This window comes from Battus philenor, unplaced genomic scaffold (genome assembly GCF_028537555.1).
Source record: "Battus philenor isolate CCGP_79_NKW_IND1 unplaced genomic scaffold, ilBatPhil1.0.hap1 SCAF_9, whole genome shotgun sequence".
Lineage (NCBI taxonomy): Eukaryota > Metazoa > Arthropoda > Insecta > Lepidoptera > Papilionidae > Battus > Battus philenor.
Window position 1 is genome coordinate 12722155 of NW_027181759.1, and position 14678 is coordinate 12736832.

A 14678-nucleotide genomic window follows, 5' to 3' on the forward strand; every position below is an offset into this window, starting at 1 on the left:
ACATGAGTATCAGTAGAATAAATAACATAATATATTTTTTCTCCAAACTGTATCAAAAACTTCTCGAGTTAAAAATGTAATTGGTTGAAGGACCAACGAAATTTCAATACTTTAATCATATGAATTGCCTACTTCAAAATTATTATGTTCAGATAAGTACCCGAGTATATGGAATTCTTATTACTAAAAAGTCACTTTACGTTCGAAGAGAGATAATAAATTACATATTGTCATGTCATCCTAGCAGAGGCACCGGATTAGGACCTCTTAGATTGCTTGGAGGGACACTCTATAAAGTGAAAAGATGTAACTGTGACTCAAAAAAATACTCTCCTTAGTATTTTACTACTTTGGTAAAACGGTGGCGCCTTTGTCATTGACAATCATGCCGACTCGATTGTTCGTTTTAGTCGGACTGAAGGAATAATGTAACTAATAGAGACATCTCAGACTCTTTGTGTATAAGTGTATCTATAAAAATTAAATCGCCACATAAGCAGAAGGATAAAATTTGTGTGTGATAAAAAAGGGGATTTTTTTATTAGAAAGTAGCAGAAGGATTTAAAAAAGTCGTCCTTTAACCATGGTCAAAAGCTGGTATTCTGATCATCTTCCCAAAAAAAAATGCGGTCTGTGTCAAAGTGAAATAAAAATAAGATTGTTTTTAATGTAAATGAAAACAGTTATTATATATCTTTAAATAGTGGGTGTAATTCTTTAAAATAATGGCAGCTGCTTTTCAGCAACAAATATTCGCACTAGACGCCCGATTTAATGCATATAGAGCGCCTGGAAATCCAAATTTCAGTGAGTAAAATTTGTTGTGCTAGCAAACTTGAGCTGTAATTTGTCATCTCTATAATTTTTAAAAAGCAAGTTTAATGTAACTATTTATTATTATTTTAATAATACTTACGTTTTTATATATTATAATTGTATGATTCTAGAAACGTTATATATTCGTCGACGCAGTCAGCTTTTGAGAGAAAATGCTAAATTTAAGGTAAATGACAGTATCTAGTAATAATATGTAGTTAATTGTGATTTTTAAATAATTTAAAATATTATTTATATCACCATTAATAACTAGAATCGTAAATAATTAATCAATTATTAGAAAAACATAATCTGAAGCGTCACAAAATTTAATGGATTGCTACTCTAATATATATTCCATCAAGGACTATTTTGTCTTTCGTTCAATGAAACACTATTTCCACTACAGAAGAGATACATTTACTTCAAATACTTTAACAAAATGTTCAAAAAAACTCATTTTTATTGCTAATAATAAAACATTTATAACACACAGCATGAAGTCACTTTGAATCATTATCATATTTATTTACTTTCCAGGACATAGAGACAATTAAGAAATATATTAACATCAGAAGTCAACTGCTTCAGCGTAGGTATGGTGTACAGGACAATATTTCAATAAGCTCTTCATCATCAAGAGCCAGATCAAGTAGTAAGGTTAGTATAAACAATAATATACTATAATAAAATTATTTTATTAATGACTTTAACCAATGTTACAATTTCATATAATTTTTAGAAATAATGTTTGAATTGATTTTGTAGCTTTTTAGAATTGTTGGAATACATGTCCGTATTAATGATGTCTACAGTCTTTTGTTAAGGAGTGTTCACTTTATTATATTTACATTTGTTTTAACCTGGTTTTCTGTTACCAGGCAAGCTTAGTTGCTGACGAGGCTTCATTTAAGAAGAAAAATGACATGACTATATCAGAAAACTATGCATTTTCTGGTGTTCATCATATATTTGATCAGGTATATAGTTAGAAATGTTTTACGAGATATTTATGCTTACTTATACTGTTTAGATATTTGACTACAATGCATTCAAAATATTATATCTATAATAAGCCATAAGGTACAGTTGCTCTGTGTTTATACTTTTTCTTTATTCTGTAATTAAAATAACTTTGATTTTTTTGGTGCAAGAAGTTAAACAACACACACAGTAAAACACACAAATAGTCTTTTGCAAATGTATTGCATCAACAGACAAAATATATTAGAATGGGTAATGTGGCAAAACAATTTGGATATAAGCTGGGTAAAATTGAGGGTGGTTTATTTTATTAATATAGAATACCAGTTCAATGTTTCTGCGTTGTTGTGTCCTTCTTTACATTATCTAATAATTTTATTCCAAATATTTGAGTTACTATCCAATGATGTCTTGATTTCTGATGACTTTTCTTTATTTACACTTTTTTGTACACCTTAGATAATAACTAAAAAAAAAGAAACAATTCATATAGAGGTACAAGAAGCGGTTTTATCGCTCTAGGCAATCTCTACCAGACAATCTTTAGATGGAGATGAGAGATATATAGGAAAAGGGAATTTATGGGGGGTACATACATACAAACATACATAAACACACATACATATATAAGGAAAAGATATTACATAAATATGAATAAACAACAAATGTTACACAATATATCAATTTTGAAGCCAAGAAAGTGCTCTTTTACCATTTGATTAATTTGTTATGCTTTTAGTTAAAACAAGATTCTCAATGATTCTCTTACATTTATGTTGGAAGTTTGTTGTAATCACTAAAATGATGTCAGTTATATCAGCGAAGCTGAAATCACTCTGTAAAAACATATTATTAAAACCCACTTTTACGTCAAATAAATAAATATTAAAACTTTGTAAGAAAAGGACTAATATATAGCCACTTCCGTTATGTAGCAGTAGTCGTGCAATAAAGTGAACAACGATGTGGCACTTATCGGTGTAACAATACTCCTGAGGTGGTAGTTTTGTAATTCGCATTGTTTGCCGCAAGCGCATTTATCAGCGGGCTGGCGGGCGGTGCACCTTATTGCACGACTTCTGCTACATAGCGGAAGTAGCTATATATTAGTCCTTTTTTACTTAGGATGGACTTCCGCAAAGTAACGCCTGAATCTATTAGATATCAAAACTTTATATTTTGCCATATTATGTATCAAGTAGATACTGCAACAGCAATAATCAATGATCCCAGTAGAGCCTCTGGACAAGTAGGACTTAAATATGGACAAGAAGACATATGTTAATTTATACGAACATACATATCTATGTCGTTAAATTTTGTTAAAAAGCAGAGAAACCACCAGATATTGCTTTCACTAGAGTAAACTGGATAAAGTAGACTAATGACATACTCCAGGTCGCTGAACGCGGGCAGCGGCAGGCAGGTCATCGTGGCGATCTTGGAGAAGCCTATGCTTTGCAGTGGAAGTCTATCCGCTGACATTATGATGATGATGATTAGTATTAATAATTTATATTTTGATTTTCAGTTTTTTTTTTTTTTTAATTAACTTTGGTTGTCTAGCACACCGAGGAGGTGAGCGTAGTGAAGTTTGCCAACAATGATCGTTCGAAGCTTTGTTGCGCGTCCAGCGATGGGACAGTATCGATTTGTGATGTCACCGCTAACCCACCGCGTGTTTCTTTCATACTGGATGGACATACACAAGCCGTTACTGGTAAGAAATTATAAAATAACAGTGTTTGGAATGATATAATAACAAAAATGTAATTGTATAATGTTAAAGCGAGTGACATGATTGTAAGTAGTTCCTATTTTTGATTCTAATAGTATGCATCTTTGTTTAAGTTACTTTTGTCAAATTGTGACTTTTATGAGTGTTGGTTGAGTATTAGAATATCATTATGTCAGCCAATAAACGCCCACTGTAAGGCTCAAGTTTCTTCCAAAGTTATCCACATTGACCAGTCTTATAGCGACCTTCACTATATCGTCCCAAGTAGTGGGAGTCCTATCCACGCCGCATATGTCGGCTCAAAGTCGCAACTCGAGGAGCTTTCAGCCCCAACTACCGTCGGTTGCACGAGCGATTCAGACGAGAAATTCTTCGAACTTCATCGTTTATCTTGGATCTTTTACGTATCTCCACCTTTTTGATTCGATCTCGCAGAGTAGCTTTATACATGGCAACACCATAGCTCTCTAGGTTGCATTCAAAAGAATATGGTAAATTCTTACACCCATGTTCAGCATTGTTTCTAGTATCACAGGATATCTCAGACCTTCATTTTATCGTTGATCGACATCCGTGGAATTTAGTTAACCACATTTGTATGAAATTATTAGGTATACGTCAAACACTGTTAAATTTGATTTAGAAATAGCAAAGAGTTTCTTAGTAGATAAGCATTTCCAACAGGCAGTAGCATACTTCATATAATGTTAAAATAATTGAACATTCAAAAGTGCGTGTAAATGCCAAATTGAATAAGGATTTTTTTATTAATTTTATAACGCCAGCCATTTGGTTTTAAACCACAATGTGTTTCTCAAGGAACCTATTATTTTTTGATTGGACTTGAGTAGACGTCGTACAGCTGAAATGATGGTGATAGTTATGGTGTCTAGGGTGTGATTGGTCTGCGTCGAACGAGCTGCTGGTCACGTGCGGACTGGACGGTGTGCTGTGCCTGTGGGACGTGCCACGTAGGCGGCGCCTGCGGGTTGCGCGGGACCAGCTCTCTGCTCCGCTTCTCTGTTGTGCCTTCCAGCCTGCCAACAATAACATGGTCATTGTATCCTTTTCATCATACCTTGCACCACCTTATTTGCGCTATCACTTAATTGAACTAACTGTAAATGATACGATATTGAACATTTTTAGTTGAGTTTTCTTATATAGCGCTCTATCTGTGTACGCGTTTTTTTTAAAGATTCAAATATTTAATACTCAACAATAACTTTCTGAATGGCACACGCACTTGGGTTGTTATAGACCAATGTAAGAAATCAAATAAAGTGTACATTTGTTCAAAAATTAATAAATTCGTACGATCCACCTAATGGTTGGACGTATGCTTGATGCATCCTTGTCGACAGATTGTGAAAGCAAGAAATATCATTCTATATGCTATAGTGAAGAGCATGGCTGTTTAGGATTTTTGTTTGCAAAACTTTCAACACAACATTATAATACTGTGGGTGGGCAGTATCTTCAAGAGATAAGAAATATTGAGTGCAAATGGCGCTTATCCTAAATCTTTTATAAGGCGAGAAAAAGCTCTCGAAGGCTTCCCTCGAGAGCTTTTTCTCGAGCCGCTACTTTCCACTTTATTACCGGGTTCATGTGTTTGTACCACCGATAACCACCCGGCTTCACTATTTGCCATCCCCTCCAATCATATAGGGAGACCCCAATGGCTTAAGTGGTCTAGTTAGAGAACCATTGAAGCCGTAGGGGTCACCCTTGATCCATATAAGGTTCATCAGTAACATTTCTCAAAGCCACACAACTATCAAACAAAACGCACGAAGAAGTGAACCACGTGGTCCTGTTATCTATCTGGACCTGGTTTTCAAATCTATAAATAACTTTTAGTCATTACGCTTCACTATTTTTAATTTTGTCTTTAAATAACCACATTTATATACTTAAGAATGTAAATATCAATTAATAAAAATAATTGATTTCATGATTTTGGCTTAGCCCGAATCGAGTAGTACAGGGAAGTCATAAAAATTTCAAAATATGTGTCGTCTACCCAACAGCTTATATAATAATATTAGCTGGCTGTTTGGTTTCGATTAGCGAATTAATGAGAAATTATATAAAAATTTTCCAATGAAATTGATCCTTAACCCGAGACGCAGGCTGGCAATGCTAGAGGTATGGTGGAGGTGCTTAATGTTTCCACAGGAATCTACCCTAGAGGTAATTTTTTTTTTTTAATAATAATGTATTAATTAATTAATTTAATCTTTATTATACATATACACATTTAAAAATAGATCAGATGAAATAGGAAAAAGATGAAGTACAGAGGGCGGTCTAATCGCAAATGACGATTTCTCTCAGGTGAATATATGATAGACTTGGTCAATAAGGAAAATAGAGCAGGAGGTCATAATTTATTAATTCATATTATGAGCAGAATGCCAGAAGAGCCTTATTTAATAGAAAATAGATTCAGATTTTTTACTCGTTTAATTGCGTGATTGAACTTAGAGGTACTATAGTTCAGAACGATCTTTGATCTGAGAAGAGCCCACAACAAACTCAGATGTTTTTTTTGTGATCACTTTTGAATTTCAACACCTTGTATATGTAAAATATAATATATAATACTTTCTGTATTATGTAGTATTCGAAAAAAGTTCTTTTTTACTGCAAAATGATATTTAATTATGGCAACATTGTAGGTGGCAGTAGTATAGTTGGCGGCAAAGTGCAGGCCATCGCGTGCGAGTCCAGTGGTCGCATGTTCTGGGCGGCCAACGACAAGGTGAGTGGCAACATTGAAATAAATAATGTAATTGGCTAAGTACAAATAATGCTGTTATAAATTCTACCATGTATTATAACTAATTTTGAGGCGAGTAAAGATTTACATACCATATTTACACCATGTTTAATTATTCTTCTCTTTTCCTGGTTTACACCTCTGTTCAAGTGGCTTTTGCAGGTAGATGCTAGAAGTATAAATGAAGATGTCCTCTGCTAAAAGGACTAGATCTAAACGTTTGACACGTGGTATGTAGTTTGCACAAAGCATGTATAGAACCGGCACTAGCACCGATCTATGGGATACGCCTGCCTTGACTTAACGTGGCCAGGAGTTAACTTTCTTAACTTTACTGAAATGTTGGATCGCACAGAAAGTTTTATAATATGCGTACGAAACGGCCTTCCATATTATACTTTGTCGAACGCTTTCGTCACGTCGAAGATTGCTCCCGCGACGGATCCAAACAATTATCCACCTCCCTCCATTAGCATCCCCGTTAAAATACGAAAGTGGTCACCAAAATAAGACAAGAGTGTATTTTGTGTGTTAGGGTGTGATCGTGAGCTACCGCACGTCGGGCACGGGCGCGCTCAGCAAGCTGCGGCGTTGGTGCGTGGGCGGCGCCGTCAGCAGCCTTAGCTGGAGCCCCTGGCTGGCGCGACACCCGGCGCTGCTCGTCAGCGCCGCTGACAACTCTCTCTACCTCTTCAGGTAACTTCAACGTTGCAGCTTGCCAACATTCGTCATCATAATCATGTCACCCGGTAGACGCTTACTGCAAAGCCTTCCTCGAAGATCGTCACGATGACGAGTCTTTCAAAGACGTCTCGCGATTTTCACTATGTTGTCGGTCAACCTAGTGCGGTTTACCTAGGTCGCGTTACTGGCTCGTGGTCGCCACTTTCCTCTGATCACTCCATAACTTGACAACAACTTAACCAATTTCATTTATAAGCTTTATAATACCTTACATAAGGTTGTTATAGAAAAAAATTACCAGCCCATAAGCGCCACTCGAAAAGATTTAGGTTCAGTGGCTGTCGGTTGTACGAACAACATTAACCGGTGACAATACAATGAGAAAATTTATTCATAAGTCCAATTCTCAGCAGTTAAAGCACCATTAAGTTGTGGGTAAATAAGTTTGCATAAAGGAGCCCATGTGTTACAAACCATACCGGAACCAAAAAACTACGATAAGTTTAATAGTGTCAGTTGAGTTTGACTCGGAAACAGTGAAAGAAAATAAAAACAAAATCTTTCCACGTTGGCATCATTTTGATACTCTTAATATTGCGGAAAGATGAAGAAAGATGGATCTTAAGAAGAATAATTTAATAAAAATAAAAAATGATGTGAAAAAAAATAATAAAAGAGCAATCAATACGCTGTCCCAAAACAACGAGAGGTCCATATTAGCCGAGTAGTATCATGTAAGGCTTTGAAATTGAAACGATGGACCAGTTAAAGCAGCGTTGTTGTACTCATAAAGTAGACAGATTCTGTAAAGGTCCGTCAGAAGATTTTGGATGTAGACCGCACCCAACCGGTCTTTTTGAAAATACCAATCCAATACCAGTCCAATGGTTGAAATGATGTAAACGACATAATGTGTAAGTTAGATGTACGCATGTGTCAATTTAAACTTGGTGATTAAAAATATACTTGCAATATTTCTTTTTGCGAAGCTAGTAGGTTTATTCGTGTATTCCACATTCAGTGACAGTGACCACATATGTATTTCATGAAAAGTATACCACGCCGAAAACATGAATCATGAAAAAACAAAACATGAATCAGATTGAACTCCTTCAACTTAAAGCTATGGTGCATTCTGATCTGAAGAAAAACTCTCAACAAACTCTGACGGGTTTTTTTGTTGTCTCTTCTATATCCTTAATACATTAGTTATAGCAATTCATTTCCAAGCTCTGTTACTTTCAAATCTCTTGACTCAATGATAGGATTTTTTTATAAGCCCTTGGAAGAAAAGACGCAGTAATTGTGTAGTAAATCGCATTTCATATACTTTACTATGTAAATCTTAATAAAAATAATTGATTTACTGATTTTGGCTTGACCCTAATGGAAGTAGTACGCTAGGGCGGTAAATCATACTTGTCAACAATGAGATGGTTAAAAATTATGTGATTGTTTTAAGAATATAGACTGATTCCACTATTCTCCTATCAGGACGTTTTTAGAACTTTATTGGTTTTAAATCTTTACACCAAAGTCGGCTTCTGCTATCGGCTGCGCATCGCGGACGTTCATGAATTATTTAATGAGATAATATTGTGACGTGTGCTATGTTGTGTGTGTTGATGACAGGATCACGGACCGTGAAGGCAGCCTGGTGCTGAAGAAGCGGTTTGAGACGGCGCACAGCCGCCTCAGCGTCAAGTCCACCTTCTGCCCCATCATGTCGTTCCGGCGCGGCGTCTGCGTTGTCAGCGGCGGCGAGGACGCCTGCGTCTACTTCCTGGATATCGAGGGCCACGACGCACAACCTGTCCTCAACAAGCTACAGGGTGATAAATTTATTTTTATTTATCATGATTATTTTTGATTTTAAATAAAGTTGTAGCTTTTGAAGTAGCAAATCGATGTAGGATACGTGGAAGCGACGAAATGCTATTTGATTAAGTACGTCAAAATAGCGAAGCAATGGATTTTTTTTATAATATAACCTCTTTTAAAACGTAGTGTGACAAATAAAAACAGTTTATCTTGGAGTGATCTAGCTTTGTGTTAGATTTTTATATATATTGACAAGTCCGATATTCTAGTGCTTGTTTGTACTTCTTTCATTGCAAATCTTGCTTAAAAATGAAACATTTATACATGTTTCTACGAATTATAAAAAATACACTCTCAAAATAAGCAAGTGCTTGTCTGATGGCAGGCAGTTAATAAATGTGACAATCTCAGATATCAATTTTTTATATTTAACTATAAAACAATTGTGATGTTGCCTTGTGTGTGTGTGTAAAATTATCGTCCGTGTTATCCAGGTCACGCGTCAGCAGTTCTGGGCGTCAGCTTCAGCTACGACGAGAGCCTGCTGGCGACCAGCGACGTGTCCGGCCTCGTGATCATCTGGCGCCGAAGCTGACCGCCGCCGCGACCTCCGGCACCTCCACAACTAAACTACATATGAATATATCTCAGAGCTGATGCAACAATTTATGTTCCTCATTCAAAATATTGTCTAGACGTCTCTATCTCTGTCATTAAATTTTCGAACATATCGGAACACCAGTGTCAACTCTAGCATTAGTAAATACTCAACTCTTTTTTTAAAATGATAGACACATTTCTTATGGCAAATTTGGGGTCATGTTCAACAACTTTAAAAAATCGTGTAAGATGAAATAACTAAATATTTTTCAAAAAATTCATGCAAAATAAGTAATAATGAAATCTATAATACATAAATATTAATAAGACAAAATAATGAAGTTTAATGCCGAAAAAAAAAAAAATACAAATTGAAATTAGGAATAAAATTCCATTTTGCAAATATTTATCGCTACTTAATGACAAGTGTGCATGTTTGACCAAAAATATTATCATCAGTACATATGACAGATATGACAATGTTTAGCACAACTGCTGGGTAGAGAAACTTCGTGTTACCCGCAGTAGTATTTTGTTGCTGTATCGATAAGTTTTTATGAGAACTATTAATAAAAAATTTTTTAAGGTATCCTTAATAGAACAAAGTCCTCATACAAAAATATATATTTATTCTTATTGGTGTGTTTCATAATCATGTAAAAGAAGAGTTGGGCACGTCCCACAGAGACTTCGTCTGACATAAAAAATTGTCTATGCATCTGTACTATCAAATTTCCGAACATACCTTACAGCCAGCATTAGTATATATTGTACCCTGTCATTATTCCTACAAACATCATTACAGACACCAATGTGACATTTTGACAATGGTCAACAGGCCAAATAATCTTGTTGATCAAAAACATTAAAAAATGATATGATGCTATGACAGTAAATCCAGAAGAAACCTAATGTGATAGCAACTAGAATCAAATACAACTTTAGTATTACATCTCTCTTACATCTGTATAGAATACATCATCATAAAGGTTCCAAATGGACCTGGATTCATGAACCACTAAGAAACTCAGGTGGGGATTTTTTTGTGATCACATCATTGTGTTAATGGATCTGCTGAATTTCGATATTAGAATTAGTGATTATAGTAAGATTTGTCTATTCTCTGTCTGTAATTAACCCTTAACATACAATTATTGTGACTCGTCATGCATTTCATGTGCTATTTTAGATTTTTATTGTAAACTAGCAATATAATATATAAACATTGAACATTGAGCTTGTCCATAAGTGACCACCGGCGCGCCAGGCAAGCCATATTAAATGGGATACCATTCGAATGCGCCGAAGCACATTTTATTTGCATGTCAAGAATGGGTTAATAGTATTCGTGTAGTTAAATTTTATTTTGTTGTGTATTGATTTTGTAATGAAATGACGTGCGATCACTTTAAAGGTATATTGGACACTACATAGTCTGCTACATACGCGATAATAGTAATTACGCTACTACCGTAAAGATGTATGGTCAAATTTATGCGTAAGGCGAACAAATAGCACACTTCGTTGCAAATATATGTTGTTTAAATAGTTACTTATTATTCATAAACATTCCATTGTTAATATATTTTTGGTTTGTTTGGACAGTGATTTTATGAAAAAAAAAAATACTTTTAAATCCTCACAAGAGAATCTGTAGATATTGTATAATTAATGTAATTTATTCTATAAAGAATTTTGTACTTAAATTTAATTTTAATTGTTCTTATATTTATTAAAAAGCATAATATTAAAGTAGACAAATATCTTAATTTCGTGTGCTAAAAATGTTACGTAAAACCTAAAAAGAAACATTCTTTATGCTATCTGTATATTAATAATTGTAACATTTCCTAACAAAAATAGTTTTAAAAAACTATCAATTAGCGCGAAAAATAAATGACTAGAAGAATAATTTAAATGTATATTAGTTTTATATGTTAATATTCCTAAATTTAGCTATTCCCATATTAAGAGTGGTTCGACTCACCTTGGCTCGAATTTCTTTCTGGTAAAAAAGGTCATTGGACAATGAAAAGCTTATTGAGTCACAAATTTTATTAATTATTCATTTTTTTCATATAAATACTTTTAAAAGACTCGACAAAGTCACAATATGAAAAGACTTCCGATGCGTTCACGTTCGCTAAACACTAAATCATACAAATCAACAACTTACAAACAATAAATACCATAATAATTGGACAATTCATTCAAATAATTCCTCGTTTACTTATGCCGTTGCGACGGAAACGGTTCAATCGATCTGGGGAACGACCTCTAACTTGTAATACTATAAATTCTAAACGTTTCATACACTATTGATTGTTGGTCATGTACTAAACCGTGAAAATAGACGCTCTAACGTCTATACCGAACAGTAAACATATTGCAGCCGTAACAAAATGAACACCTACCGCGTATTTACACCTGTACATTAACGAAACATTCCTACAACTGTAAAAAATTATGTAAAGAACAATAAACATGTAGACATTCAATAAATTTTCATAATCAAAAAGAAATTATTCATTTGATAACATTAAATTATATTTACAGCAGTAACTAAACTAAAACGCAATGATATGGAAATGAGAAGAATTGCACATGAGGTTCACACTTGGACGTATCGCGCTGCGCGGACGACGCGGGCACATCGGCCGTGGCACTCGTTCAGCGGGGAGGTGTCACTAAAACACTGCACCGAAATTATTGGAGCCTTAACACGCATCAAGCGCGGCCAAACTCAGAGAAATTTGCTACTGTAGAGAAATATCGTGAAAATCTAAACAGAAGTACTCACATTCAATTTGTAGGTATAAAATTAAAGGAAACATCTGCTGTGGTATTAGAACGAGTTGCCAGATGCCCGTTAAACGCGCTACGTCGACCTGCCACCACAAAACCCACGTTATATCTACTCTACACTTATCTAATATAAATTTTTACTTAACTAAGAATTGGCTTTTATTTTAAATATGGTAATTAATAATGCAATCGAAATCTTACGTGAAGTTGATGAATCACAATTAAATCTGATATTTATGTTTTGATTCCAAATTGCAACTTCGATATTTGAATCGATATAAGATGTTTATTAATTGTGCGTAATGTAGTCGCAGAGAATTTACATACGTAATGGACATTCGGATACACGAACAATTGCGATTTTATTCAATAAGTAATAATTAAGAAATATTTATGAGATTATTAACTATGTTATTTTTTATTTATATGGCTATGTCAGAGAAAAAATAAAATAAAGCGCTATTTACAATTAGGTCTCATCGCAGTAGACATTTGGTTAATTCAGGTGCAAAAAAGTATGTAAATTGCATACAAATCTTACACACATGAATAAACCATTGCCTGTAATATTAATCATAATTAATTTTTTTATTCATTATTTTACGTGTATCCGAATGCACAAGATTATATATGATCTAATGCACTTTAAGAAATTAACAATTAAAAATATTACGTATTTAAAACTAGCAAATACAAGGATTGATTACAAACGCTTAGAATTAATCAATTCTTTGAATCCATTCCATTGGTTACAGATCCTTGGATTGTAATGAGTACAAAGCAATCCGATTCATGATCCTTAACAAGGAGTTCCCGTTACTCAACCACCTTAAGCCGCATTTATGCAACTAATCAAAATTCTGAATCACTCTATTATAATGGCTGAAAGGGTTGTGTTACAGTCTTGCATACAATATCATTGTGTGGATCTTTAATAAGTCATTTCAATGTTAATAATGTAAGGGATTCATTTGATTTATTTTACAGTTAATTGCTATATGTATATTATAATTCAGGGCTATTTGTACCATTGTTGTTTAATGTCAAATTGGTTTAACGATTACCTTAGAGCTTCTTTGCTAAATTGCCCGATATGTATTTAAGAGTGGTTTGTGGGTGTACTCTATTATCCGAAATATGAAACAAATTTAACGAGATTTCACTCATTTATAACTACAGGTAATAACCACACACATTTGTTGCCATAAAAATAATAAAAAATGGTGTCTCACAGTGGGGTCACTGCATTCATAAAGTATAAAATTTGCATTGCGGCAAGGAACATACAACTTACGTCTCCACTATACACTTAAGTTTCTGTTCACCAATTGTTACCACATCACCTGTCTTTTATGTTCTTGTCACAAAACGGTCCTTGCACTTTGACTCGCGATATAAGCGTCTAATATCAACAATAGATTTATATACAATCAAATAATTATCTAAAACTGATTAGGAGACATTCGGCGTTGTTTTGTTTCTTTCAAGGGTGGCTTTAGAACTGCTTTCTATTCCAGAATCTTCATCTCCGCTGTCCAAGACAGTTCCTTCTCCTTTCACAGCTTCAACTTTTGGACTCGCATTTTCCTCTTTCTCTGTTTCTTGGACATCATCAGTGAGGATTATGGCCTTTTGTTCCGGTTCCTGATTGGAACTCTTCGATGCGCATTTGCCGAATGTTGAGAAGGTCGGTTCGGGGATGACGTCATCAGCTTCCTTCTGTAGAGGCAGCGAGGTGGTGATTATCGGCGTTTCGTCAGTCATCACTAATGGAGTTGTTCCTATCTCAATTCGTTCCTCCTGACTGCGTCTCTTTGGTTTGTCGAGAACGAAGTTAAAGACTCGGTTGTGGCGAGGCGACGGTATGTGTGGGCTGGGTGGTAGGTCTAGTTTCAATTTATCTCTCGTATGCCTCAGCCCTCCCAGCGCTTCGCCACCAGGTGAACTGGGGCTGACTGACTCACTGGAGCTGGCGCTGTCGACTGGTCGCCAACAGGCTTCGCTTTCGGGAACCTTCTTCGTTTTAAAATCATCTTCCGTACTCGTTGACCCTGGAGTAATATCCTCAACTCCGGAGTCAGGCGTGGTGAAGTCCAATGATGGGGTTCTCGTCTGAACGAGGGTTGTTGGTGGAAGCGGTGATGGAGGTGGGGGAAAACCGTCGAGGTCGTCCATGTCCCGTTCCAGGAGCGATGGCTTGACGTGCATGCCGGGGAAGAACTGGCTGGTGGTGGACATGACACCGAGGCTCTCAAAAGGCCGTGCCGACGATGATATGAAGAAATCTTCATCGTAGTCTGTAAGGAATAATAGATTTTTTCAAAATTTTTGATCACAAAATTAAAAGTGTATTATTTAAGAAAAAATCGAGTTCCATTAACGGTCACCTAATGTTGAACGTCTATGGGTATGTATATTATGCGAATGGGATCTTAATAAGTTCAT

General features: G+C 35.2%; 2 protein-coding genes across 5 annotated transcripts in view; one reads left to right on the forward strand and one right to left on the reverse strand.

Annotated features, from left to right (window-relative positions):
* Positions 1-668: 668 nt before the first annotated feature.
* LOC137932367 (WD repeat-containing protein 13-like) lies at positions 669-9562 on the forward strand. The gene is made up of 11 exons (XM_068775971.1): positions 669-807; positions 948-1003; positions 1357-1476; positions 1698-1796; positions 3367-3520; positions 4432-4598; positions 5674-5734; positions 6223-6305; positions 6859-7019; positions 8640-8839; positions 9323-9562. Exons 1-11 carry the CDS (start codon positions 726-728, stop codon positions 9421-9423), a joined length of 1284 nt encoding a protein of 427 aa, XP_068632072.1. The 5' UTR covers positions 669-725; the 3' UTR covers positions 9424-9562.
* Positions 9563-12769: 3207 nt separating this feature from the next.
* Positions 12770-14678, reverse strand: part of LOC137932456 (uncharacterized) — a 78412-nt gene continuing 76503 nt past the window's right edge. For all 4 annotated transcript variants that reach the window (XM_068776074.1, XM_068776075.1, XM_068776073.1 and 1 more), the window contains one exon: positions 12770-14530. In XM_068776074.1, the coding sequence (XP_068632175.1) occupies positions 13686-14530 (845 nt within the window). In that variant the 3' untranslated portion in view covers positions 12770-13685. The remainder of the gene's footprint in view (positions 14531-14678) is intronic.

Bases quoted from the DNA above. Each gene is read 5' to 3' on its own strand.
- LOC137932367 (XM_068775971.1), top strand. From the start codon at position 726: ATGGCAGCTGCTTTTCAGCAACAAATATTCGCACTAGACGCCCGATTT. The intron at 7,020-8,639 runs GTAACTTCAACG...TGTTGATGACAG, and splicing joins AACTCTCTCTACCTCTTCAG to GATCACGGACCGTGAAGGCA. The intron at 8,840-9,322 runs GTGATAAATTTA...CGTGTTATCCAG, and splicing joins TGTCCTCAACAAGCTACAGG to GTCACGCGTCAGCAGTTCTG.